The following is a 27696-nucleotide window of genomic DNA, read 5'->3' on the forward strand; positions in this document are numbered from 1 at the left end:
TCACAGCTTGATCTGTAGAGGCATCACAGAAAATGGTGAAAACCGAAAAATGTTGGTCAAAATTGTTAAAGTCACATTTTAGTCCGCCATACTGGAATCGCCATTTTTATTTGTTTGATTGTGGTACATAGGGTGATGAACCTATTTTCGCCATGTTTCTAATATCACCCTACCCATTTGAAGCCGTTAGTTAGAGTCAGGCCCGTGCGCAAGGGGAGCGTTTTGGGAGTTTGAAATACTTTACTACCTTTCATGAGAGGTTTGAAATACTTTTGAAAATTTCTTAACTTCCTGATTAGAAACAAAAAATGTTATACTGCGAGCCATTTTGACACACAATGACATTTGGTTTCGGTCATTCTAGAATCAAGTCTTTGAAGAAACCCTGTAAGGGTGGCTTTAAATGAATGTTAGTCAAATTGGTCGGCACCGCTGGATCGGTTAACGTCTTAACAAGTTTCGATATTAACAACAGTTTAGAGTAGATCAGTTACACAGCAAAGGTTGCTCAGCGAGCTGGGAGAAAATCGGGATATCAGCGTCTAGTAAAATTTCACCGCAGGTGATCTCTGTGTCGCGTGGCTGATAAATAAATGGTTCACGGAAACGGCATCGCTATCGGGAGAAATTCCGCCCCGCGAAACTCTCAGCGCCAGCTAGTAGATAATTAGGAACGAGTATCGCAAAGAAGGTTAAGACACCCTGCGAAGATATTTGTAAAGAGATTAATGCAAAATAGAGCAAGAGCACTATCCCTCCTGAAGTAATACCTAACGGTAGCCCGGAAGCTGTAGAATTAGGAGGAACAAGAGGTTTTGAATTCATCGGTAGGCTTACTATAAACCATTACAGTAAGAACCCAACACTACCTTAAACCAGCAGGCGGTGGTGTCTGATCAAGATTCCTTCTTGATAACAGACATTGTCCGACTTTGTTGGGCAAAGTCGATACAAGACTCAGGTCTTCGGGACTCGGAAAACATCTTCAATGTTTGAGGGATTCTATACGAAAAAAATCAAAACCACTTCCTTAAGAATTTCCTGCGCACGGGCCTGGTTAGAGCAATGTCTGCCATCATTGTTCAACGCATTGAGTTAAATAGTAGCGCAACAAAAAAAGCGCACTCGATTCAGCTTTTCGTTGCGCCCAAACACGAGAATTCCATTGTAATCAGCGCATTTGTGCTATTATCTTGGTTCTTAACAATTAATCAAAACTTTTGATGCCAATTTGTACGAATTCCATTGATTGTAGGCCAAGTAATTAATGAATTAGTAAGGTACCCTCCTGAGTATCGTGGAAACAGACACTTTACCCTATTAACTCAAATTCTTCTTTATTAATCACCAAACTTTTTTTTATCGATTCTGGATGAAACACCACTTATTTTTTAATGGGGGATCAGCCATTTTGAATTTTGAAAAGGTGACTTCAGATTCGTAATCAAACGATGTCCAAAACCCATAATTCAATGTAATTGTTACAGAAAATTGATATTCTTCCACGAATAACTCCTCGAATGTGTTTAAACGCGTTTACTTAAAACATGATTTTTTAAAAACTTCGCACAATCTCATTTGAAAACGGTTGAAATCTTTTGACCTCTCGAAAGAAAATGGAGTAAAGACCTATAAAATCTACAAATTCCTTGTATTCACTATTTTTAATGAAGCCTTAAAGTATAAAAAAGGATTTAAAAATCCCCGTTTTTACCCGTTCTTAGGTTATTCCTTCAATAAATTGACAGAACGTCACCACGGGCGCCATTTTGCTTTTTCGTCTTGGAAAAATTTGTAAATGAAGACGGAATTGCTTTTTGAATCCTAAAACTTTTTTCTTCTATGCTTTTTCACTAACCCACAAAAACTTCCAAATTTTTCTTACTTTTTGGTCAGTTGAATGAAAACCTTCCCTTAAAGTAATTCAGCCATCTCTTTTGATCGGATGCCGATCACATATAGGATTATTAGTCACATCAATACGTATCAATTTTCGCTACCATCATTTGCTCTTAGGTCATTTTATCACGAGAAACCTTTCGTTGCTATCAGTAGCAACATTTTAGTCGCTTGTTTATTTACAAAAAAATTCGAAATGCCATTAGGTTTTCTGCGGCTCGGTAATCTCAAATCGTAAACACTATTAAAATTACATGTTGTATTTTTTAGCTCCTCACGAAACGAAATCCTGGCTACGGACCTGTCGAGTTCGATATAGACGAATTTCGCGCCAACTCGAACAAATGTTGGCAGTACCCTCTTTTACTGAATCTATCTGTACATGAAAACGTTGTCACAAAAAGCCACTTTGCATACTTTGTTTTTTTCCGAAAATGTCTTTTGAAAAGGGTCAAACTTTATTTACCAATTTTTTCAAACGGCTATAGCCTAAAAATGACAAATCTTACAAAAAATGTTGTAGTGATTTTCACAAAATTAGTCAAATCAATTAATCATTGACTCCTACACTGAAAAAAACCTATTTTAATCCACCTAGCGGTGCAATTGTGCCTTTCTCAATCATGAATCACGAGAATGTGTGCGTTGTTTATATTCATTAAAAGCTTTAATTGCATATATTACATTTTATTATTATACATCACATGACAACTCTATACAGGAAAATAAATCATTATTCGAGTTCTAAAATTTTGAAAAAGAAAAAACAGCCACGGTAATATTGAACTGAAAAAAGGTGCAAAATCGGCAAAGTCCCAAAAAGTCGATTTTTATAAAAAAAAATTTTTCGAGATAACATAAAATCTCGACGTTTCATGCATTTTAAAGATGTTTGGTATCAAAAATACGAATTCGACTTCTGAAATTTCATGGGGTCCCCCCTTTGAAAAAAAATTTGAGTTCCGGCTTATATGGGAATTTCATATGTGACCGGACGGTTTAGTCTATATTTCCGGAACCATATAAGCGATCCGTACGAAATTTTATAGACATCTATGGGGATATTATAGCTATCATTTGGGACTAAGTTTGTGAAAATTGGCCCAACCATTTCCGGGAAACTGATGTGAGTTCGTAAATTTTGAAAGATGGCCGCTTTTCCCGGGCACTTCCGGAACCGTCTATGGTGGTTAATGTAGTCAACGAAAGTTTGGTTGGCCGTCGGTGACCTAGAACAGCAAATTTAAGTTGTTTGAGAGACATTTTAGCGAAATTTTTACCTTTTTTGCTTTCATCGGAGTATCGGTTTGAATCACAATTTGCTATGTGATCGCACGCCACAACCTGTAACTCCGGAACCGGAAGTCGGATCGGGATGAAATTAAATAGCCATTTACGGGGACGCAATACCTTTCATTTGAGGCCAAGTGTAGTCGAATCGGTCTTGCCATCTCCGAGAAACCGATGTGACTGTTATTCTGAATTTAGATACTTCCGCCGGGGCTTCCGGAACCGAGGATGGTGGCCAATGTGGCCAAATAGACTTTGAATGGATGTTAGTGACCTAATACTACAAATCGAAGCAGTTGTGGTCATATTTTGGAAAATTTTTCACCTTTATACATTCATTGCAGAATTTATTAAAATCGACATTTTCTGCGTGTTCGTACTTATCACCCTGTAATTCCGGAACCGGAAGTCGGATCAATTAGAAATTCAATAGCAGCCTATGGTTGCACCTTTCATTTGAGACTAAGTTTGTCAAAATCGGTTCAGCCATCTCTGAGAAAAATGAGTGACATTTTTGGTCACATACACACACACATACACACACACATACATACATACACACATACATACACACACAGACATTTGCCGAACTCGACGAACTGAATCGAATGGTATATGTCACTCGGCCCTCTGTTAAAAAGTCGGTTTTCAGAGCAATTGCAATACCTTTCTATTGAGAAAGGCAAAAAGGATTATAAAAATTTAGTCGATTTACAAAAAACTACAAGGGGCAGCCCTATGGGGTTGCACGATCTGCAGACGTAGGACATTAAGTAGTGTAAAATATTTATTTTCTTAATACATTTATAGTAATAATAAATCCAATATATTTCTTACGTATGGTTTAATCACAACTAATCAACATCGAATATTATATATTGAACCAAACCTTCTTGGTTATCAGGTCATTTCATTTGTGGTAGGTGATCGAATCCGATTAAACTTATTTAAGAAGATCTGAAGAAAGAAGACAGAAAACTGTGACCGAACTAATATCTGGAACTAAATCTTTATAGCATAAGATTAGCTTGTAAAAACTTTTCGATTGTGTGTGGTAAAAAACCCGGACCAGTGAAAAAAAATCAAATTTTAGACAATATAATCACATGTCATGTATAGACCAGAATGCTTGATCTAGTTATATTTTGCCATTATTGTAACTTTCCTAAAGTACGCATACAAAAATAGCGAATGCAGTGGTCTTAATCATATATCGAAACTATAAATATACAAGAATCGAAAACAATTTTATATATGGACTTAGATGCGTTTTTGCAACGGTTTTTCAAGTGGCAGTGTATTCATTCATAAATAGGCTTTGTAGTATGTACCTATTAGTAGAATCAAAATACTATAGGCTGAGTGGAAATGAATCACGTGAAGGAAAAATGAATCAATGAATTGATCGAACGTAAATAATAAGCTTTCGTTGTGCAATTTAGTAACAAATTAGCATTAGCATTCGCCTCAAACATTAAACCCAAGCGCACAAAGCAAAATGAATCAACGCTGATGATGATGGGTAGAGCGAAAGAGACAACTAATACCACGACACTATATTAACCGTGTTTGCAAATGGAGCTCGCATGTACAAACTATTTTGTGTACGAATAATTATACATAAAAGTGTGCTGGAAAAGAGCACAACACAAAAGATAGCATAGTGTTTGAACGGGCAAGCTCAGTCACATTCACTGAGTAGCGTACCTCCACAGGCAGTGTAACGGACTTCTAACTCAGCTACACTGGCTGTGAAAACACACAGCGCAGTGATCTGCTTCGCCTGCCGTTCAACAGGGAACTGAGCTGGCTAGGCGAAATCCGTCCGTTTAAATAGTCGATGATGACGTCATTCATAGAAACGTAGCGCGCTAGGTACACAAATCTGTCGTGCTGGACTAGGGAAGCGCTATCTTCTGTGTGTAAATTCGCGATATTTTGACTAGGTTGCTCATTATTTAAATTTTTAATGCCATGATATCAAAAATCTTTGGCGTTATCTATTGGAATCTATTCTTAGAAGTATTTCGGGGCGAGATGGGCAAAAAAATTTAAAATTTATCGTGAGATGGCTGAATTATATGCGTTTAAAATTGGACCACTTTTCGTTACATACCATTTTTGTAGAATTTGAAACGTGCACCCCTATATCGAAAACAAAGACGTAGTCCTACGTCAAAAAATCCAACTTTGATTTGGATGTTTGTTGATTGTTCCGAGATAGATAATCATGTTCCCTACATACCGTCAAAAATTGAATTTGGGGACTTTAAAGGAAAAAAGTTTTTTGAAAAAACGTTTCTTTGACCAAACTGAATTTCTTTTTCAGTGTATTTTTATCGAAAACTAAGCCAATGAAAATCATAACCATCTCAGAATCCAATATCCCAACTGCTAATTGCTTGATATATGCAAAAATTATCAATAACGAAATTGGTATTCGTTTGGCATATTACCCTGGTTACCTGTACCTTACCTGCATCAATATTCATTTTACCAAATAGCAGTACCGTAAAACTAAGGCCTTAAAGCAGTCTAGTAATAATGGTAATAATTTATGTCCGGAAGTCATCATCTTGGATTTCAACATGGCGTCAGACATAAATTTCTGGCACCTACTCGTCAAGACCATTCCAAAAATTCCCTTTCAGTTTAGATTCTAGACTGTGAACTCTGGACTCTGCAATCTTCACGCTGGATTCTGGACACCGGGTTCTGACCTCGATATTCTGTACTATGGACTCTAGACTCTGAACTATGGTCTGTGGGGTCTTGATTCTGGACTCTGGGATCCGAATGCAAGACTCTAGACTCTGAAGTCTGGACTCTGAACTCTGGAATCTGCAATCTTCACGCTGGATTCTGGACACCGGGTTCTGACCTCGATATTCTGTACTATGGACTCTAGACTCTGAACTATGGTCTGTGGGGTCTTGATTCTGGACTCTGGAATCCGAATGCAAGAATCTAGACTCTGAAGTCTGGACTCTGAACTCTGGAATCTGCACTCGGGACTCTGGATTCTGGGTTCTGGTCTCTGGACTATGGACACTGAACTCTAGATTCTGGACTCTTCACTCTCATCGCTGGATGATGAACTCTTGTCGCTGGCCTTGAATTTCTGTACTATGCACTCGGGACTTTGAAGCATGTTCTCTGGTATCTGGGATCTTGATCCTTCACTCTGGAATCTGAACTCTAGACTCTGGACTCTGAACTTTAGGTCTCTCGGGTCTCTGGATTCTGGACTGTGGACTCTCTCCTCGGGACTCTATACTCTGGATTCTGGTCTATAAGCTCTGTGCTCTGGACTCTGGGCTCTGGATTCAGGGCTCTAAACTCGGGAAAATGGGGTTAGTATTTTGGGTTGAGGACTCTGGTCTCTGGACTCTGGACTCTGAATTCTGGATTCTCTTCTCTGGGCTCTGTGCTCTGAACTCTGGGCTCTATGCTCTGAACTCTGGGCTTTGAACGCTGGCCTCTGAACTCGGGACACTTGGCTCAGTATTTTGGGTTGAGGACTCTGGTCTCTAGACTCTGAACTTTGGTCTCAGGATTCTCGTCTCTGGACTCTAGATTCCAGAGTTCAATGCTGCACTTTTCACGCTGTGTTCTGGACTCTGGACTCTCATCTCGAGATTCTGTGTTATGGACTCTGGATTCTGGGTTTTGGGCTCTGTACTCTGGAGTCTGAACTGTTACTTCAATATTTTGGGTTAGGTACTTCGGGCTCTGGATTATGGGCTCTGGACTCTGGACCCAGGATTCTCAACTTTGTTCTCTACACTCTGAATTCTTAACTCTGGATTCTGAGCTCTCGCCTCGAGATTCTGTGCTAGGGACTCTGCACAGTGGGACGAGCCCGGACTTAAGTCCATGTATGAATGTTATGCGATATTCTCACTAGTACCAGCTGAGCCATCAGAGACATTTTTGCGAGATTTTAAGTGATTTGAACGTAAAATGAATTTTTGGCAGTTTTTTAAGGGTTTAATTCAAAGGTTTTTTGCATAATTTTACAATAGGAACTACATCCGGTTATTATCGTTTTTCAAAGAAATGGTTGATTTTATGCATTGCATTACTTCACCAAAATTATCCGTGTGATAAAATTACATCGTAAAATTGCCAAAAAAAAGATCACTAGTTGACTTAGTTAGTGTTTAGATAACTGTTTGTCATGAATTTTTAATGAATTCTAACTTCTAATGCGATAATAACAACGACGCCCGTGAATGCCCGCGATCACACTATACTCATTCGAAAGCTTATAATTTTCTCTTTGAAATGAGTATATGATAGTTTTGCGAAAACTTGCGATAAGCAATCAAAATTTAAAAAAAAACTGCGAATGGAGACGCATGGTTATTACTGATATTGAATTTGAATAATCACTTTATAGCTAGAATAATGACACGAATACATGCACAACTTTCAAATAGCATTGAGAGCATGATCTACAAGGGTTTTACTAGTGATCAAGAATAAGGAGCCGAGTGGGAAGTATGTTTTTTAGATGGTAGAGGTATTAAGAATGATTGAAAATAAGTAAATATTTTCAACCATCTGAAATAGGTTATAAAATGTTTCTGAAACTATTTCTTGCTAACTTGCACAATAACTGTTAAATAGAGTGAACACTGTTGAGTTCTAGCTATTTGGTGAGACTATTTTGATCCAAATTTGCAAAGCACTGATATAGCTTAAGGGTATGCGATATTATCCAAATAAAATAAGACCATTTTTAAATGAACCATAGACACGAAAAAAGGGGTTTAGATTTATTTTCATTTAAGATATGAAATAAGCAATCTAAGTAACTTAAAACACACCTACGAAAAAAAAATGGTTAACCATCTTGTTAATTAGTCAATGTAATTAAACATTCCACTAAGACGCTTAAAATGTTTGTTCTGAAAATGATAGAAAATGTAGCTTTCATATCAAGTAACCCACTAATGAATTAATTGTTCAAAAATTTGTCGAACACATCTTATTTGATCCGTAAAGACAAAATAGTCATTTCTGAAGCCCCATCATGAGATGTCAATTAATTCGTTTCAATATGGAAAATAAATTCCAAAATTACCTTTGAAAAAAAATATCATTATAAAAGACAAAATACTTACGTTTGAGCCACTCTAATAGTAGTAAAGTTAATTTCTATTTTTAAAATAAAAATAAAAAATCAGCGCACAAAAAATTTATAAAATTTTTTGAACCTTTACAACAAAATAATTTTTTTGAGCCACCCTAACGCATAATGATTTTTTTTTTACATGTGTTAATATCAAAAACGATTTAGCACACGAAAATTATTATACACTAATTTTAAGAACGATTTCGAAAAAAAAAATATTTTTGAGACACCCTAATGAATAGTTAACGCTTATTTTTGAAATGTTTTAATATCAAAAACGAATTCAGCGTACCAAAATTACATAAAATCGTCCTATTTGAACCGATACGGCAAAGTTTGGACTTTAGTCCACCTTTTGTTCTAAGTCGTGCCACTGTTCTCTGGACTGTAGACTGTGGTCTCTGAGCTATTGGTTTTGGGTTTTGATTATGGACTTTGGGCTCTAAACTGTGGACTCTGGATTCTCAACTCTGGACTATGCACTCTGCACTCGGGACTCCGGATTCTGGGCTCTCTCCTCGGAACTCTGGGTTCTGGTCGCTGGGCTATAGAATCTAAACTCTTGATTACCGAATATGAACTGTGCATTCTGGACTCTGAGCTCTGGAATCTGGGCTCTAAACTCTGGTCTCACTATTTTGGGTTAGGGACTCTGGACTTTGGGCTCTGGGTTCAGTATTTTGGGATAAGAACTCTAGACTCTGGTTTCTGGACTCTGGGCTCTGACCTCTGCACTCTGGACTCTGAACTCTTCACTCGGAACTTTGGATTCTGGACTCGGAGCTCTGTCTTCGGAATTCTTGGTTCTGATCGCTGCGCTATGGACTCTGGATTCTGCATTCCCGACACTGAACTCTGTATGCTGAACTCTAGATTCGCCTCAGTATTTTGGGTTAAGGACTCGCGACTCCGGATTCTGGTATTTCTCCTCTGGACTCTGGGCTATGGAATCTGGAGCCTTGGTACTCTCCTCGGGATTCTGGGTTCTGGCCTTTGGGTTATGAACCCTGAACAAAAAAAAAAACACTGAAAAAAATCAGTTTGGACAAGGAAAAGTTTTTGCAAATAACTTTTTTTCCTTGAAAGTGCCCAACTTGTAAATCGACTTTAAAATTTTAAAATCGATTTAATCAGTGTAGGAGTTGATGAAGAATTTTTTCAATATTTTTGCCTTTCTCATATAGAAAGGTTATGCAATCACTCTGAAAAACGTCAACCTAATCCCGGCCAATTTTTTTTTCGACTCGCATAAGGTTTCTGGGTTTTAACAGGGGCGTAGTTGATGGTTTACGGAGAGGGGTTACACCCCCCCCCCCCTCTACTGTTCACTCTACTCCTTTAAAAATCTCCTTAAATCACCCCTCAGACCACCACCCCATCCAGCCCTCATACCCCTCCCTTTCAACCCCATCATCTTTAAACCACCACTAAATCACAAAGCATACCAATTTAAGCTGGGGGGTCGTTCGTTCATGGGACTTTCGCCCTCCTCACATACCCACCCCCGCATGACAAAATGAGTTTGCAAGCAGATAACATTGATCTAATGCTGATTAGGCTAATGGAGTATGATATTTTTTTGTTTCAAGTGTTCCACCGTCGACACGTAGCTCATCAAGTTCGTGGCTGGCATGCCATTGTGTATAAGTGCAAAGTGTACTAAGAATGTAATGGACATTTCCACAATTATGTTGAACATAAAAAGCCTCCGTACCATAGTTCAGAGAAATGAGAAAGGCACAATTGCACCGCTAGGTGGATTAAAACAGGTTTTTTTTTTGAATTTGACTAATTTTGTGAAAATCAAACCTACAACATTTTTTATACAATTTGTCATTTTTAGACTATAGCCATTTGAAAAAAATTGGTAAAAAAAGTTTGACCCTTTTCAAAAAACAGTCCAGATCATTTTTGGAAGAACAAAGTATGCAAAGTGGCTTTTTGTGACAAAGTCTTCTTGTATAGGTCATTAAAATTTGCGAGGGTGCTGCTAACTTTGAATACGATTTAGCGCGAAATTCGTCTATAATAAATATCCCCAGAATCTGAACAAAACATTTACCGAATGCCCGGAGATAGACCAGCGTTTTGCGAAATATCGGCAAATTCCACTGATTTATGTCAAACAGACAAACAGTGTACTACTAACTTTATGATTTTTAATTTATTTGATCCGTGAACCCACCTTACACAAAATCCTCTCTAACCAACCATCGAACCGCTCGGTGAATCACGGCCTCATCAGGAAAAAAACGAATACACGGTCCAGCAACTGGTTCACGATTTTAAATGGCTCATCGAGCCAGTACCCCCTCAAGCGAACGGGGTTCCCGTACCGGACCATCTAGGACCGGCCATGGTACGGGCCTTATGTATGCCTATACCTACCAGAAGAGCGAGAGATGCTGTGGTTTCGAACCTCATCCATTTTCGCGCCGCTCGGTCTCCGATAAGCACCGGTGCCTATATGGTGCTGCGGCTGCTGCTGCTGGTCCGAGGGGCCCCATTCAATACAAATGAGCTCAATTATGATTGTTTCGCTTGCTCACTCTCGTTCGTTAGCCCGTTACGATGCGGTACTTACCTTTTAGGGGTGGCTTACGGGAAGAATGCACGGCCGACAATACACCGTCGTTTGCACTGGTAAAAATAATTATCGAACGATCTGAACGGCACTCGTTAAAAATTTTTACATGCAAATAGAAACACTTTCCAATGATATTTGAGAGGGGAGATAATTGAAATAAAAGAGTTTTTTCATGTTTCCTTACTCTGAGATTTGTTTGTTTTATTACTATTTATGACCATACATTTTACACATTTTTACCTTTACCTTTTATTGATGCTACATTTTGCGATAGCTTTTTACAAGTGCTACTGTTGTTTTTTTTATCATCATTTTCTTGCATGCCGATCTCGCCGTGGTTACACTAGGATAAAAACGTTTAATTTTTTGCTCGCTCCTGTTTTTTATTTCAACTAAGCTATGCTGTTACACATAATCCTGTACAGGGTTTGTTGATTGAGAGAGTTTTTTTTTGCTCTCTTTTCGCATTAATTAGTTACGTTTATTGAATATTGCAGCTGACCTATTGTTTCAAGAATAATAAGCCTGTGTTTTTCTGTTGTTCGCCAATTTATAACTTTCTCATTATGTTACTTCGGCTTAAAGTACAAAATTGTTAGCTTTAGTTATGTACATCTTCGTCTGAAATTATCAAATGTGTTTTGTTTCAATGCTTATTTTATTTTTTTTTAGTTCGTCACTTTTACGATTTGGAACAAAAAGACATAAATAAAGCAAAATCTTTACATTCTTCAAAGCAGGAGCTTTTCTTTAGCTAGGTCATTGAAGACTTAAAATTAATAACTGACCATTTATAAACAGTTGTTTCATCAGCGATTATCCACTACTGGACAAATATTATTAATACTTCTTTCCCTTTTAGCCTACTGTAGAACGATAGCTGTTTTTATTTTCATTACGTACCCTAATAAACACTACTTTACACATTTTCACACGCCTATTACCGAAAGTCGCTCTAGCTTATCTACGTTTCACGATATAAAAAAAGACTTCCTAAGGTGGACATCAACTAGCGGCCAAGACCGAGCTCTCGGCCCGTTTCTACCTTTCGCCAGATTTGTATGTACATACACAGACCGTTGTGAATGAAAAAATAAAGAAAACGAAATGATCCATAAGGCACTTTATTTTAATCAAATATTTATCAAATGATCGCCTCACAGATTGTGTAACTCGGCTTTTCTCACAATCCACTGTCAGCCGACCGCTTGTGCTTCCTTCGCTCGCTCTCTGGTTGATTGTGAAAGCGCTTCTTTTATCCGCTTCCCAGACTGCTTGCTTGTTTGGTTGGTTGCCTATTTATTTACGTTGAGCTTTTCACACGGTACGGGGATTTAGAAGTCGAACTTTGACCGCAACTCCTCCCACGCCCGTTTCGATACCGACTACACCAGCATTAAGGGGCAAGTTTCAACCGCTTTTCTGCTGAAACTGGGATACCAACCACCGCCGCCGCCGGTTGGGGTGGAAAGAAAAGTTTTGCTCACACTCGCACACCTGCTTAGAATCGTGCTTACCTGGGGACATTTATTCACATACAAGCACACACACACCTACTCACACAAGCAGACAGGAAAAGAAACATCTTGCCATGAAAGTCTGCTTCTATTGGGAAATCTAATAGTTTTCCATCGGTTATAACCGAGTACAGGCAAAGCCCGGATGATCGGGCCGCGTGGGTTTTCGGGACGGAGGAAAGCATAAGTAAAAGTTTACGATGAACAGAAAGTTTCCGCTTCCAGTTTCCAGCTTTTTAAGACGATTTAGTTCAACTGTGAACGGGATTACCCCCGGGTGAGCCGGAATTGGGAAATGGGGGTTCTTTCCAGGTAAAAGTTGTTTTGATACCGAAACGAGGTTTTCTAACTAAACTCCTTGCCTTGATAATCGAACACGATGGGAGCAAATGGGATGGGTTGACGGCGATGACAGCAAAGACAAAGCCAACCGATGCACGACATAGCCGGTAGGTACGGGGAAGGAAACAATGAGCTCTGCTTACAATATTCATGACCGTCGGATACCTGGGCGGGGGACTCGGAGTATCCATTAGTTTGTGGCAGGCACTTCCCGATATTGGCTACTATTTCGCTCGACTCCGGTGGACCACATTAGCGGGAAAAGTTTTTAAGTGAATCGGTTTGTTTTATGCTCCGGTTAGCTGACCTGATACCGTTTCTTTTTGCTTGCGAAAAAATTTCTCTGAGTTGGCTATTGAATAGTTTAGTTCTTGGGTATTATTGGATGTGTTGTACAGTAAGAAACATTATCATTTATGCCCAGCAGTCTTTGCGTTCATAGCTACGTTATTGATTTATTCGGAGTATCTTTTACAAAGAGCGCATAAGTGCAACTTGAATCCGCGGTAATCTGGATAGTTGTAAAACGCTGAAATTTTTGAAATATTTCACTATTGATTGAAATATATCTCTCTACGGCAGCTGATGTTCTCTTTTGGAAAGAAACAGATTTAACCCAGAACATAACATTTTGTCCTGACTAACGACTTACCTTTCAATATAGGGGCCCTTTTTAAAAATTTCGGAAGAAAAATGATGTAAGATTTTGAACGCTTATATCTTTTGTTGTACTGAATGGATTTAATCAATTTCTTCGGCATTTTGTCGCAAATATTTGTACCAATGTTGTATTAAATTTTGGAATATGTAGAACATTCATTATCAATGGAAAATAGTGTTTTGAAAAATCTTTCGAAAACGACTCGGAAAAGTGAAAATTTTCAGCCCATCCCGCGCAGAGCCGTCAATACGGTGCAGCAACCGAACAATAAAATAATGAAAAGTTTGCGTGACGAATGAAAAAAAAAATACTTTTAAAGTCACGTAAATAAAAATAAAGTAAAAAGTAAAAGTAATGAAAAGTTTATATATAGGTCCACTGCGTGTTTGTTCCTACGATTATTCGTATTGGGTTGATTGACGAGAGCAGTTGGTGAGGGGAAGCCGGCATATTAGTTTTGGTTATGCCATTAGAAGCCGGACGGAAAGGAAAGGCTCATGCACGCCACGAGAACGAGCGAGAAAGCGATAGTAGCGCATATTAGCGCATATTTCGCTGAGCCCGGTGAATCGAACTTAATGCGTAAAATTTAGCCATAAGAGATACAAGCAGAATTTTAAGAATATGATCATCGTGGTTATGTCCCGGACATTACCCGCCCCTAGTTTTTCGCTAAGCGTATTCATTTCTGTACGCTAGGAAAAAGATTCCGATGGTCGTTTCGAGAGATTTTTACATTGATATTTCAAAGCAAGAAAAAAATGAAATTTGTTCATTTCATGAATGAATGTCTCAACGAGCGTAGAATCCAGCGCATCCCCTATCAACGCAGACGCCAAAAACAAAGGTTCTTTTCAGAACCACCATAATTATTATAAAGAATAACTTGAAACATTCCCACATATTTCATTGAGTATCATTCGATTTGAATTACAAGTCAAACAAGTAGTCATGACACTCCGGTTATGTCCTAGACATTACCCACCCATCTTTTTTTAATCAATAGGCGAGGAAGCATGTCCCAAGTAGCACGCTTTGCTACTGTATAGTATTTGTAACTCTCTTGGTAACAACTATGTTATGGAAAAGCGCACTTTGTTTGTATGTTGTGCAACATGTTCCTAATTGCCGCAAAATAATGAAAACAATAGCTGTGCCATTTGCCAGCACTGGGTAGTTGGACAGTTCTGTTTTGGGTGGAATGGCAAACAAAGAGGCATTTGCAACTTGTTAGACTGTTTGTGCAAGTTAGCAATGTTTCTGATTAGTTTCACAACTGTTATTGATGTTTGCATACTTGCACTATTGGCCAGCTCTATAGTTACATAGTTGCACAATCAGTTTAAAATCCCGTGGAAATTCTTTTCAAATATATCCAACAATTAAAAATATTGTGTAGCAGTTGTGCAACATTTAAAACTTTCAACAAGTTGCAATTGCTACTTGGGGTTTATATTTACACATGTTCCGGATGATACCAGAACTCCTGGAGTAAAGATCGCAAGATCTTTAAGCGGAACTAGTGATCTCTCGATCCTTTTTGGATGCGGTTAATAACCTCAGAGACTGATAGAACCGAATTAGTTAAGAAATATATTTGCATTCTACCAACTTTTTGAGAATGATGGCACAAAATCACTATGTTGATTTTCGACCTTAGTGCGAGCCAAATATTTATAAGCAAACAATATGGACATTTTCGTAATAGGATTGACAAGTAGATGATGAGAATCGATGTCTGACGCCATTTAAAATGTTACAATCGCGATTTCCGATTGAGCGAAATTCCTTATGTTCAAAAAGTGTAAATAATTTTGTAATAAGCATGACGAGTATGTTACGAAAATCGATGTTCGATGCAATTCTGAAATCAAAGAGGACGACTTCCGATATAAGATTTTTGTTATGTTCCATCATTATTTCGGTCATGTGGGTTGGTGAGTAGATAACGAGAATCGATGTTTGACACAGTTTTAATATCTAAAATGGGACTTCCAATTATATAAAACTCTAGTTAATTCAAACAATGGCGATAAATTGGAGTGGACAAAAAACTGATGTATGAGATCATTTTCAATTTTGAAGTAGAGATGATCGGGTTCGATTTTTTAAACCCGTACCCGACACGACCCCAACGGGTTTCGGGATTTTTAAATTTAAAATTTTTGAGTTCCTGGTTTTCCAATTTGAAATTATCATTTTTTGCCACTGTTTGCACCAATCCTTGTTAATGGATTTTACTTCGTAATACGACTAGATGATACATGTAACCGTACTAATTTTTTCCTGTTTTGAATCACTAAAATTTGTTATATTTTCTGGTGCCTAAATATTTTTGTATGCATTGATAAAATTTTCTTTCTGTTCAGATTTGCTTACTTGTTGAACTATTTGGTTTTTTAAACGATCACGGACGAAACGAACAACGTTTCACATTTATAGTCTTTCAGTGAGTGATTATTAACATAAAATTTGTGCTAAAATGGGTAATATATCAAAGCGAGTAGAGTTCTACGAGAAGTAGCGACAATTCGAAGCCATCTATTGATCACGATAGAGACAGATTTGAGGGAAGATTCGAGAGATTCTATCATTTCATATGAGCTTAGGGTCCAGCTCTGGTATAATTTTAAGTCGTCGGGATATTGGTTGGTAGTTCTTATCTGACACATTTTTGTATCTGATTGGGTTTCTCAAAATGTAAATTTTGGAGTTTGGGTCGCGTTCGGGCTTTTTTAATTTTAAGATTATAGGGTTCGGGTTTTTTCCCTTGGCATGATACTGTACCTTGATGTGGTCCGGGGGCTTTTCCACCAAAGCAGTATTACAGTCATTGTATCACAGAAACTTGGGATACGATTATTTTCTTTTTAGTTAAGCTACATTGTGATCAATTTTAGTACTTAACTTGGCGACCTTCATTATCCACTGCCATGGTCAAATAATATACAATGTGGGTTTAGGGCTCAATTCTCTCTGCAGGCACCTTCTTTTGTTGCTATATTTTCGGTTGGATCCATGCTAACACTCACTAACACAAATTGCTTGTTCTCTCGTATACACTAGCAATCTCTCGTTCCAAACGTACAAACGTGGCCTACGCGATGGCACAAACCTGGTCACAAATACGAACGCCCGCGATTTCGCCAATATTCAAACACCCCGATTGATTAGGTGAACGTTGGAACCTAAGAACCTAAGCTCGAGCAATTATGAATCGGTCACGTCCGAAAGTCTCCGCCCTTGATCCTAGCAGCCCGAATTCATGCCTTTAGTTGGACCAATGGAAATAAAAACTAGACAAGACGTCCACGCGCGATCATTGAAGAATACGCGAACATGCGAACGATCACACGCTTATAAAAATAATGTGTACATACATACATACTAGCACACGCGACAAAAACGTCCACATACAAACGCTCGAGTCCTTTGCGATCATCCACGCACGACCATACTCACGATCTCGCAAAAAGTATAACACCCCGGTGGATAAGTGAATGGTTTAGCACCTATAAAATAACAATCCCGGTTTCGATAGTGAACCTCCAAATGCCCGTGTTCGCGCGATCATGAATCGGTTTCATCCGGAATCCCATATTCTCGGCCTAGTAGCATAAGTCCAATGCCTTCAGGTGGACCAATCAAAAATACAATGCTCATATCCAATAAACTACATAAAAATCGAATGTATATACACAAAGTCACATACACGCGACAAGCAAATATAGAAATGCTTGAGCCCTTCGCGACTATCCACGCAACCAATACCCGCGCTCTTCCAGACATTATAACATCCCGGTGATGATATGAACGTCTCAGCACTTGTAATCACTCAAACGCGGTCTCAAGCGTGAACCTACAGTCCCCCGCACTCGCGCGATCATGAATTGTTCACGTCCGGAAGTCTCTATCCTCGATTCCAGAAGTCTGGGTCCATGCCTTCAATTGAATCAATTAAAATGAAAGCTCTCATATACTATACACTGGACAGACCCGGTTCATGGCGATATGACCGAGAAATCTAATGATATTGAGTAAGTCACTCCCTGTCAGAATGTGATCCGTACACCGAAAACTAAATATCAGAATGACGGTACGCGTGGCACATACACACGAGCACACGCGACAAACACGTCAACAAACGATACTGCAGCTCTTCGCGATCATCTACACACACCTACATTCGCGATCGCAATACTCCGGTAAAAACGTGAACGTTTTAGTACTTACGAAGTTACAAACGCGGTCTCAAACGCGAACCCGCAAACGCGCGCGATCATGAATCGGTCACGTCCGGAAATCTTTATCCTTCATTCTAGTAACTTAGGTACATACATTCAGTTATACAAACCGAAAAATAAAGCTCAGATCCACAAGGTAACACATTTCTTGGCGACATGACTGAGAACTCTAGTGATATGTAAGAACCCATTTTTTTCTAGAATCTGAACCGCATACGAAAAATTAAGTATCAGATTCAAGGTCCGCGCGCGATCATTCTAGAATACACGCGAATATGCGAAAGCAAACGGCATTTATATAGAATTTATGCACGCGAAGTTACATACACGTTAGCACACGCGACATACAAAGGCACACGCGATCGAACACGTTAACGTACAAATGCTCGAGCACTTCGCGATGATACATGCGATCGCGAGTCCTGACGCCCGCACATACCTGAACCGTACAATGCATATCACATTTAAAATCACGGCCCGCTACAATTGGCCTAAAGTAGTGTTTTGGTGGGCGACATTGCCTGTCTCATCTGCAAATTGAAGTATGTGATTCTGACGGGGAGCCCTTCCGAGAACAGCTCCAGTAGGACAACTGTTGAAAAAAAAATTCGGCATATTATTAATACTCAATAACAATACTAACTCTTCGCTTTATTTTATTTTTATTTATTTTCGGTCTCACGCGTTATATTCTTGTGATGACCTTTTTGAGCTCATACATCCAAGAAGAGCAACATTGCTGCCAACAATGATTCTTCTCTGCCATCAGACGTCGCCAGGTTTTAGAACAATGGATATGTGTTCTCATACTCGATGGAATCAGATAAGTAGGAACGAACAACAAACTGCAAGTAGTATATTACACATTTCTTATTTTAACGTATAAAATATTATTCGTAATAAAATATTACTTACAGGCTCCACACATATCTCAACACACACAAATACACAAATGCTTGACAGGTGACTGGGCCAAGTGCATTCACTCGTAGGATCTATCATTTCGATGATCGCTTCGATTCTACGAAACCAGTGCACAAGTAAGCTGACATAAGCTAGTCTCATCTGCTGAATGCATGTAACCTGGAAACCCCAGACACGACAGGACGAGACGGACAGACTGGACTCGACAGGGCCTAGTTCAGAGTTTTTGGGCATTCTTCAATGCACGGTTAGTGACCTAAAAAAAGAAACATTCGGCATGTTATTTTTCCTTTTATTACTATATTTTAAGTTAGGTTCATACCAATACTCACTAACACAATCAATTGTATATTCTCCCATATACACTCACATCCAAAACGCACAAACGCCCCTAACTTTCGCGATAATACAAACCTGGTCAAAAACGCGAACTTACATTACAATTTCAATCATCCACACATACCTACGCTCGCAATTTCGCCAACATTAAAACACCCCCTTACTTGAGTGAACTTTTCGGAACCTATAACTTTACAACCGCGGTCTCAAGCATTAACCCACCACTCGCGCGATCATAGACCGGCTACGTTCGGAATTCTCTACTCTCGATCAGCCTAGATTCATGCCTTCAGTTGGACCAATCAAGAATGATGCTCATATTCACCGGACAACACGTTCCTCTACCATACACTAAAAATTAATTATCAGATTCACGGTCCGCGTGCGATCGTTCAAGAATACACGAGAATATGCGAATGGCCACACGAATCTAAAATCGAATTTATGCACGCAAAGTTGGAGACACGCTAGCATTCACATGCTCGCGCCTTTAGCGATCATACTATTACACAATTAGTAAACGCCCACGCTAACTCAGACAGATATGCACTCCTGGACTCGAACGCTAAAAACCACACCTTCCACGATACACCACCCAGGACTGAACGTTAGATTCATACATACAAAGCAACAAGTAATAATTACAGGTATTCGTCTGGCAACCGGGGGATGTACATCTCAAACGCAGAACTTATCATTTCAATGATGGCCTTGGATCTGCGTTGCCGTTGATAAAAAAAAAGATTATAGGGTTCGGGTTTTTTAAATTTAATAGCTCTGAGGTTCGAGTCAGCTTCGCGTTCGAAAAAAAATTAATCCGTCCATCTCTACATTAAAGACACAAATCAACTTCTTTCGAATTTTTAAAAAATCTGTCTGTGATAATTTCGAGATGTTTTTCGCAATGTTGTTTCAAACCGGCAGAGCATATTTTATGGTTAAGGCTAGAATTGAGTTAAGGTAAGCAAAATCTACATAATCCGAAAAATCTAGGTATTTTCGGAATAAGATTGATGAAAATATAACGGAAAATTATGCTCAACGCCATCTTAAAATATAAGATGGTAATTTCCGCTCAAGCCAAATTGATCTAACTTCTTTATGCCTAATCGGAAATTGAAAACTAGAGTTTGAATAATGTGTCGTGCATCGATTTCTATCGTCTTTTCATCACACCCGCTTTGAAAACAACGACATTGTTAAAGTTATAAAGAATTTTACCCATTTATCCATTGAGAATTTTGCTCAACCGAAAGTTGTACTCTTGGATTGGATTTGGAAATGGTGTCGTACATCGTTTTTCGGTATCTGTGCATCCACCCTATTCCAAAAATATCCATGATGTTACGTTTAAACATAATTATGTTGAACCGAAGGAATACAAGTTTGTTGCGATATGTTCGAATTTTAAAATAAATTATTACACTTTGTAGCAAGGTACTTGTAAATTTTGTTGTAGCATTGGGTGGAAATATACCTATCTTTGTGTACTCTTTCCGTAGAGTTTATCTTTTATGTAACATAATGTCACGGCTGTTCCTTATGATCGCTCGATTTTTCTTGTAAATTTTGCTTGTTTTAGCTTTTGTGAACGATTATGTTGGTCTACATAGGTGTAGTAAATTTTGATTCATATTTCTGTATACATATGGGTAAGATAGGTTACCGCTTTCCGTTTGCTGTTAAATTGTTGCTGGTTATGCTGTACAAGCGCGATGACAGTTGTGCGGCGAGGTGTTTTTGCGCCATTTTTTTGATCAAGTAAAAAGTGACGGACCGCGGTAACAACCAGATGCGCAGAAATTTTTGTTTTTTTCGGGAATGTTTCCGGTCACCGTAACAAACGTTAAATCCGCGTGTGCGACAGTAGATTCCCGTTTAAAGTTCCGGCCCGTGCTTTAGTGTTTTGTGGTGGTGAGCCGCCGGAGAACGGAAGATAAAAGGCTAAATCAAAAGGATTCAAGTGACACCGGTACCGTTCTCACTATGCGGGATCAGTCAAACAAGCCAAGATCTCCTCCACAATTCCACCAACTGCGTACGACCGGCGGATTACGTGGGTAGTATGGGTGGTATTACCCTCTCGAAAATAACCAAGAGAGGAATTACCCACTCGGAAGTTAAAAAATGTTCGATGTACAACAATCTGATTCTCTTATTCAGATACAAATTAATTTGCTTTACAATTTATATTTATTGATAAAATGGACAAATCATTAACTTTTTTTCGAAATTTCACTTCGCTCAAACGCGTGTATTTTACATTTACCAGGTCAGATTCCTCATTGGTTTTCTTCGTAGGAACGAGTAGGATGTTGGAACCTATTCAAGCGCAATCCACGGACAGTTAGCCAAGTTATCAATGAAATAGTGTGACAGACATCATGACTAATGAGATGAATAAGGGATCATCTACCTTACTAGGGGAAATACGTTTTAACACATCTACATCTTAACCCTTTCATGCCAGATTTTTTTCGAGTGTATGTAGGGTTTCAACACTATTTTCCTTGACATCGGCGGGGCCAAGAAACACGAAAAGCCTTTTTTCATAAAGATAGGTGCTTCCCTCACAGTGCTAGAAACAACTCATTTTTTACCTTTCAATGCTCAATACAATTTTCCTAGAATATTCACAATAGTTCACTTGCGTGGAAAACGTAGCCAAAGACAGTCTTAGTTGATAAGTTCTATCAGTTTTCAATAATATTGCAACATAACGAAGATATATAAAAAATTAATTTTCCGTCGGCAAGGTAAACTGGCAGCACTGCACCATCGGAATCCAATCGGACCAATTAAAATAAATTCAGTTCTAAAGCTGATCCTTATAAGTTTTTGTGAGCAAATCGTACCTCAATCAAAAGTTATACCTGTTTAAAAATGTTTTTGTACACATACAACATGGGCATGAATGGGTTAAAACAAGGAATTCAGATCGACATAAAAAAATTAATTTTTATTCAGATTAAAGGATGCAGTTCAAAAAACTTTTTGACTAACTTATAGCGCATGTTAATCTCCAAAAACGTTCCTCCATAGTGTTTTCTCGGCCCTTTGGAATAATGTTAAAATTGTGGAAGATCTACGTTGAAAGTTAACTGTGTAAAACCTGGGAACATGATTGGACTGAAATGTAGACACTTGGGGTTCTTGATGTCCTATGCGAAAATTCCTGCTAATTTTTAAGATTTTCGAGACCAGGAGCCACTTACTTCGGTTTAGTAACAGCACCTATGAAGGGACACTCTCGAGCTTTTACGAGGAAGCTTTGGAGAGGAAATGATTTTCCTCTTTCGAAAATTTATAGGCATATTAGAAAATGTTCCATCAAAGGAATTGTTAGACTCTCGCTCTTTAGTGAGCAAGGGATCGTAGAAATTAGTCGTGGCCGGTCGCGTAGCCCTTTTTAGCGTTTCTTCTCGGAGCGTTCCTTAACCTTCCGGCAGTCGCGCTAGTGCACTAAGTACACGCTGCTCTGAAATTCTAGCGAAATCGTCTTAGGACACCAGCGGCTGCTCGTTCAGTGGGCCATAAGTGCGACTCACGGAGGGTTAAAAGAATGTTTCATTTTTTCCCGCACAACTTATATGCGAGATATGTTGAGAGTTCATGCAGAATCTCTCCACTGTACGAAAAATGTTCATGATTTTCTCCGCATTTTCCACATCGTACCATATTTCTACAATGGGTAGCTGTATGGCCTAATTGCTTGCAATGGCATGCCCTGCGGCACAAAAAGGCGAACAGGTAAACTATTCCCGTTCAAAAGCACAAAGTTTGATCGGGGTAGCGTAGTTGGTAAATCGATTGCCTTGTACGCAGCACACCTGGGTTCGAGTCCCGACCCCACACATAGGGTTAGAGACTTTCATAAGAGATTTTTCTAACTCGAAGAGGCGAATAACCTTAAGGTTAAAACCTCTATAATCGAAATAAAAAAACTAAGTTTGTAAGAGCAGATCCATCGAAAGACTCGAAATCGGACTGATTGAAAATAAGTTGTTTTCTTATACTTAATTTTTGCTGAACGCAATTGCTTGCAAACCGAAATTTTTACTGTCTGAAGCCTAGGGTTCAGGAAGGAGCTAATCCCATGCCGCGAAATTTAATAGAATGGAGTAATGTGTACATAGCTGTTGAACATTTGTAGTATAAGTAAACAACAAACACATTTTCGCTGAGCTGTTAGTCATACAACCTATTAACAAAAGGTGTTTCCAAATAGCCACCTACTATTATCTGTAAACTTTCATTTTCACTTACAAACGCAATGTCTGAACTTTCGTCACTACGAGTAGAAATCACTCCGAATCTTACTACCCACTCGGGAAAATAGTGTTCCGCTGACCCTGACTTCGTACACTTTTCTGCCAAACGGTTATTTGCGATCTCGTACCAGATTGAATATATGGCAAAGGATACGAATTCTACAAACGCATATTGAGGAACGTCAATAGATACCACGGCTCGAGACCTGAATTTGCTAGTAACCCGTATTGGCCATTTTCCCCCGACAAATAGGTAATAAGGAATTTTGCCCAACTGTAAGTCTCCAGTTTGGATTTTGAAGCATCGATTTCCAGCATCTCCTCGTCAATCGGAAGTTCCAGGATGACTCGACTTTGTTTTATAAGCCTCAATAAATCGCACCAGATTATTAAGATGAAATGACTGACTTCTTACGAAACTTTTGAGACCAGGTTTCCTGAAAGTTTTTAGATGATTTAGAACTTAACTTACCAAACGATCGCTGAAGCAAATTCCTAAACCTTAAACCTGAAACCTGGTATGAAATCAATGATTTATTCATCTTAATTCTACTAATTTAGTTTAACTCTCAAAAAGGTAATTTTAAATTGTGACTTCAAGAAGAATCGCCTATAAGAGCCAAATGAAATCAAAAGCCTCTTTTTTGTAGTTTTATCAGTGAGATAAACGAAAGCCCGAAAATGATAGATCATTTGTATTTTAAATTACTAGTCCATTGAAAATAGAGAACTGTAACTAGTCGGACTTCCTTTGCCTTTCTGTGGGTCCATCATTGAAATCACAACACCATATGGTCGGTGTTAAGTCAGACCGGACTAAGACACAAAACATCAAAAAATGAGAAAATGATAGTACAGGATAAAGCATTTCGTCAGCTACATCCGACTTTTGTCAGATTTTAAATATGTAACAATAAACAAGAATTATGGCAAAAAATTATTTCCAATTATAATGTAAAGGATGCTGCGATTCAAACTTTAAACTTGTTTTTCTCGAAATCAAGATTTTGTCACTTAGTCCGGTCTGACTTAATACCGACCACATGAAAGAGCTTAATATATCCTCAAATTCCTTCGAAGCCGTTATTGAACCAAATTTTAATTTAATTAATAGATCGCACGATTTTTGCAAAACTGTGAAGCACAGTAAAGTTCCCAATGAAAAAACTTAATCGATCCCCCACTGGATCGATTCCTTGTCACACCAGTAGTGGCTGCCCATGTGCTTAAAATTTATATGGGATTTATTTGATAACTTACAGGGAGAAAACCGATAAGCTCGCAATTTCACCACTAGGTGGCACTGTATAATTTAATTTAATTGTACACAACTATGTCGAAGATTGCAAGAAGTTACAACTTGGTTAAGAAAAATTATTAAACTTTTGATGAAGTGATACCTGAATCACGCGGTCGCTTCTATAATAAAGTGACAGAACAAAGAAAAATGTGCTGTCAAGTGCAAAAAATAAAAGTTTGGACAATTATCACACAAACGGGTGGAAAAATTTCAAGGTGATTTGTCTACTGTATTTTGAAGTAAAGCTATGCAATTTATAATAATTGTCAGCGAGCCCACAGCGAAACAATTCGATAGCATACCAATTTGCTGCCGTACACTTCACAGTAAACACGTTGCGAAGAGAATCCATATTTTTGTATGACTTTACATTTTTGCACCAAAAATTTAGTAGAAAGAATGGTTCTTACACTGACAACATAGAAGCAACACCAGGCAATGTTAAATATACCGGCAAATCAAAATTCGAGTCGAAAGTGGCGGTGTGGGCAGCCATTTCCGAAAAGGGTGTCTCAGTGCCTCTAATCCGTCCAAACAAAGCTAAAGCGGTCGATACATATGTCTATATCAGTAAATACTTGCCGAAATAGAAACAATTAATTGAAAAACATTATGGTCGTGGAGAAATCATGTTTTGGGTGCAATTTCAAGCCATAATTGTGCGAAAAAACGACGGATTGGTTGAAAAGACAAAAAATACCATTTGTGCTGAAAAAGAGTAAACATACAAACGTAGCATAAAAACCTGTTTCGAACCAAAAATTTCGTCTAATCCAAAAATATTGGGGAATTTTAAACAAATTTAAAAAAAAAAACTGGAAAGGATACAGCCCGCTGCGGTTGACCAGTCCAGTATGCGACAAAAATGTTATTCTTTAACCAGAATCCCTAATAGACATTACTGAAAAATAATACAAAAGGTATAAAATTTCATAATTGACGCGGTTCAGATGCAAATACAGTATCACCGGCTGCTTTATCAGCCCGTCACCATTCAAACCAAAATTTATGGCTGTTTTCCCCGCCAACGTAATCACCATAATGCTCCCGTTATACACACCACACAACGTATCCGATTATTTCCCGGCAATCCAATCGCAAACATCAAACCAATTTAATCCTCTCACACCAACGAAAATAAATCCAACATGATGCGTTCGGGACTGGAAAAGGAAACCGGAATCCGTTCGAAAGCTCAATTCGATAATCCCCGCGCACCGTAATTCGTCTGGCGGCCGGCGTGGCACTGCTAATATCTATATCAGAGGATCAGTGTTCTACAGAATCGTCATCGCATACGCGCGGAAAAAGGTACACACATACAGTGACGAACAGATATATAATCTAAATCACATTTGACTGGTTTCGCTAAAAAACATTAACCACATTTGTTGCTCAGTTTTCGCCTGTTTACTCTATTTATGAAGAATATTTTTGTGCTTTGCTGGACGTTTTCCCTATTTGCCACCGAATTTTCTATGTACAGAACAGCTTCATGATGACTGCGGAACTTTAGATCGCTCTAGGTTCGATTATAATTTTAGACAACTCTGTATTCTAAAAATGGATGTCCTTGTCTTGTTTACTTGCGCTACCACGTTCTACGCTTAATCTACAGACAGATTGCTATAATGTTACGACTAGCTGTCCAATATTTTACCCATGAAGTTCTCAGTTCATTTATCACGAGTTGGTTACAAAAAAATCTACTTTACCGCTACGTAGCTGACCTTAGAATCTACGCACATACACCGCGCGGTCGCGGTCACAATTGCCGTTAGTAAAAAGTGCTGCCGACAGGCAGTTTTCCTATAACATCATCAACCATGCTATTCCAGGTGTGGTTTCCGAGCGTGTGGTGGTATTAGGTTTACAAGGGGAGGGAGAGATCACGATATCATTCTAAACTTTTTTAATTTACTAATAATTGCTGCTTACTCCATTTGCTCGGTCGCTTCTTGTGTGTCAACACCGAATATTTAGTCGATTTAATGGGCCAGCACAACGATCAGTGTGAGTAGTTTGATTACGATTGAACCGATCAGCCACCGGGCGGCTCCACTGTTGGAGATCGAGCTCATCACGAACTCCAGCTCGTTCAGTGCCAGCTCGTAGTTGCGCGTGTAGAACTGGTGGATGTCGCTGATCTGTGGATGGAAGTAAAAGAATGAAAGATGAGTAGTTGCCGATCACGCGCTGTCGATCTCTACCTCGTTGGTAGGAATATAGAATATATATAAAATATTTATAGTTCGAAATATCATTTGCTTGCTTTGCTCGAAATTTCTTACGCGTCGAAAAATATTTCGCCCCTGTATCAAGGTGAAAGTCCTGCACATCCAGTTTGCTTCAGTTATACTTCTTCTGTTGTCAGGATAAGTTTGCCAGCTTCATGTATCTTTATGCCAAGGGCGACAGAAAACCAAGCTACGACTCTGATTAAGACTACCTATTTTATAGGATCGTAGACATATTGTTGTTGTTCAAAATGCGCAACACTAACTAGGCTGCCATCAGTCCGATTTTAGCAATGATTCGTCGCTTCAGCTATTTTATCGAACACTTTAATTTCGTCATTAATTTAACACAGTTTCGTTACCGTCTTCTTTTTCGTTAGGTTAATTATTTTAGTTCATTAAGACATATTACAGAGACTTAAAGTTTGTCAATTTATATATTTTTCGTTTTTCCTAGTCGTCGATAAATCGAATATTTTTTTTTAAATCTGGTTTATCAAGATGATCCTTAAACTGCCATCAATCCAATTGAACCCACACTACAAGAGGATATGATGAACATGTTTTAAGATTCTCAATAAGCCTTCTGGTCTAAGTTAGCCTTCAATGTTAAAATCTTAGTAATCTATACTCGCTACTTTAATAACCTATTCGTTACTTTAACCGTAACTGAAAGGTGAAGAAAATGTTAAGTCGTGCGTTCAATCAAAAGCGAAAATGTTCGATTAATATTGCATGAAATTTCACACTTTCCGACTCGTCCATTTTCCAACAATTTCCGAACGAACCTCCAATATACATATTCATTTAGCCAGGAGAGCGCGTGTCCGGGGGGGGGGGGGCGTGGCCGCCAACACGATAATGAAGAGCAATTAGATCGGACCGGAATTAGTGGGGAATAATTAATCAAGTCTCACGCGTCAACACGCTCCACTTCTTGGCGGG

General features: G+C 38.7%; 1 protein-coding gene across 1 annotated transcript in view; it reads right to left on the reverse strand.

Moving 5' to 3' along the window:
• Positions 1-11094: 11094 nt before the first annotated feature.
• The window catches only part of LOC131692668 (limbic system-associated membrane protein-like), a 360515-nt gene continuing 343913 nt past the window's right edge, over positions 11095-27696 (reverse strand). Inside the window, exon 11 of the mRNA XM_058979833.1 lies at positions 11095-26661. Within this exon, the coding sequence (XP_058835816.1) occupies positions 26503-26661 (159 nt within the window). The 3' untranslated portion in view covers positions 11095-26502. The remainder of the gene's footprint in view (positions 26662-27696) is intronic.

This window comes from Topomyia yanbarensis, chromosome 3 (assembly GCF_030247195.1).
Source record: "Topomyia yanbarensis strain Yona2022 chromosome 3, ASM3024719v1, whole genome shotgun sequence".
In the NCBI taxonomy this organism is placed as follows: Eukaryota; Metazoa; Arthropoda; class Insecta; order Diptera; family Culicidae; genus Topomyia; species Topomyia yanbarensis.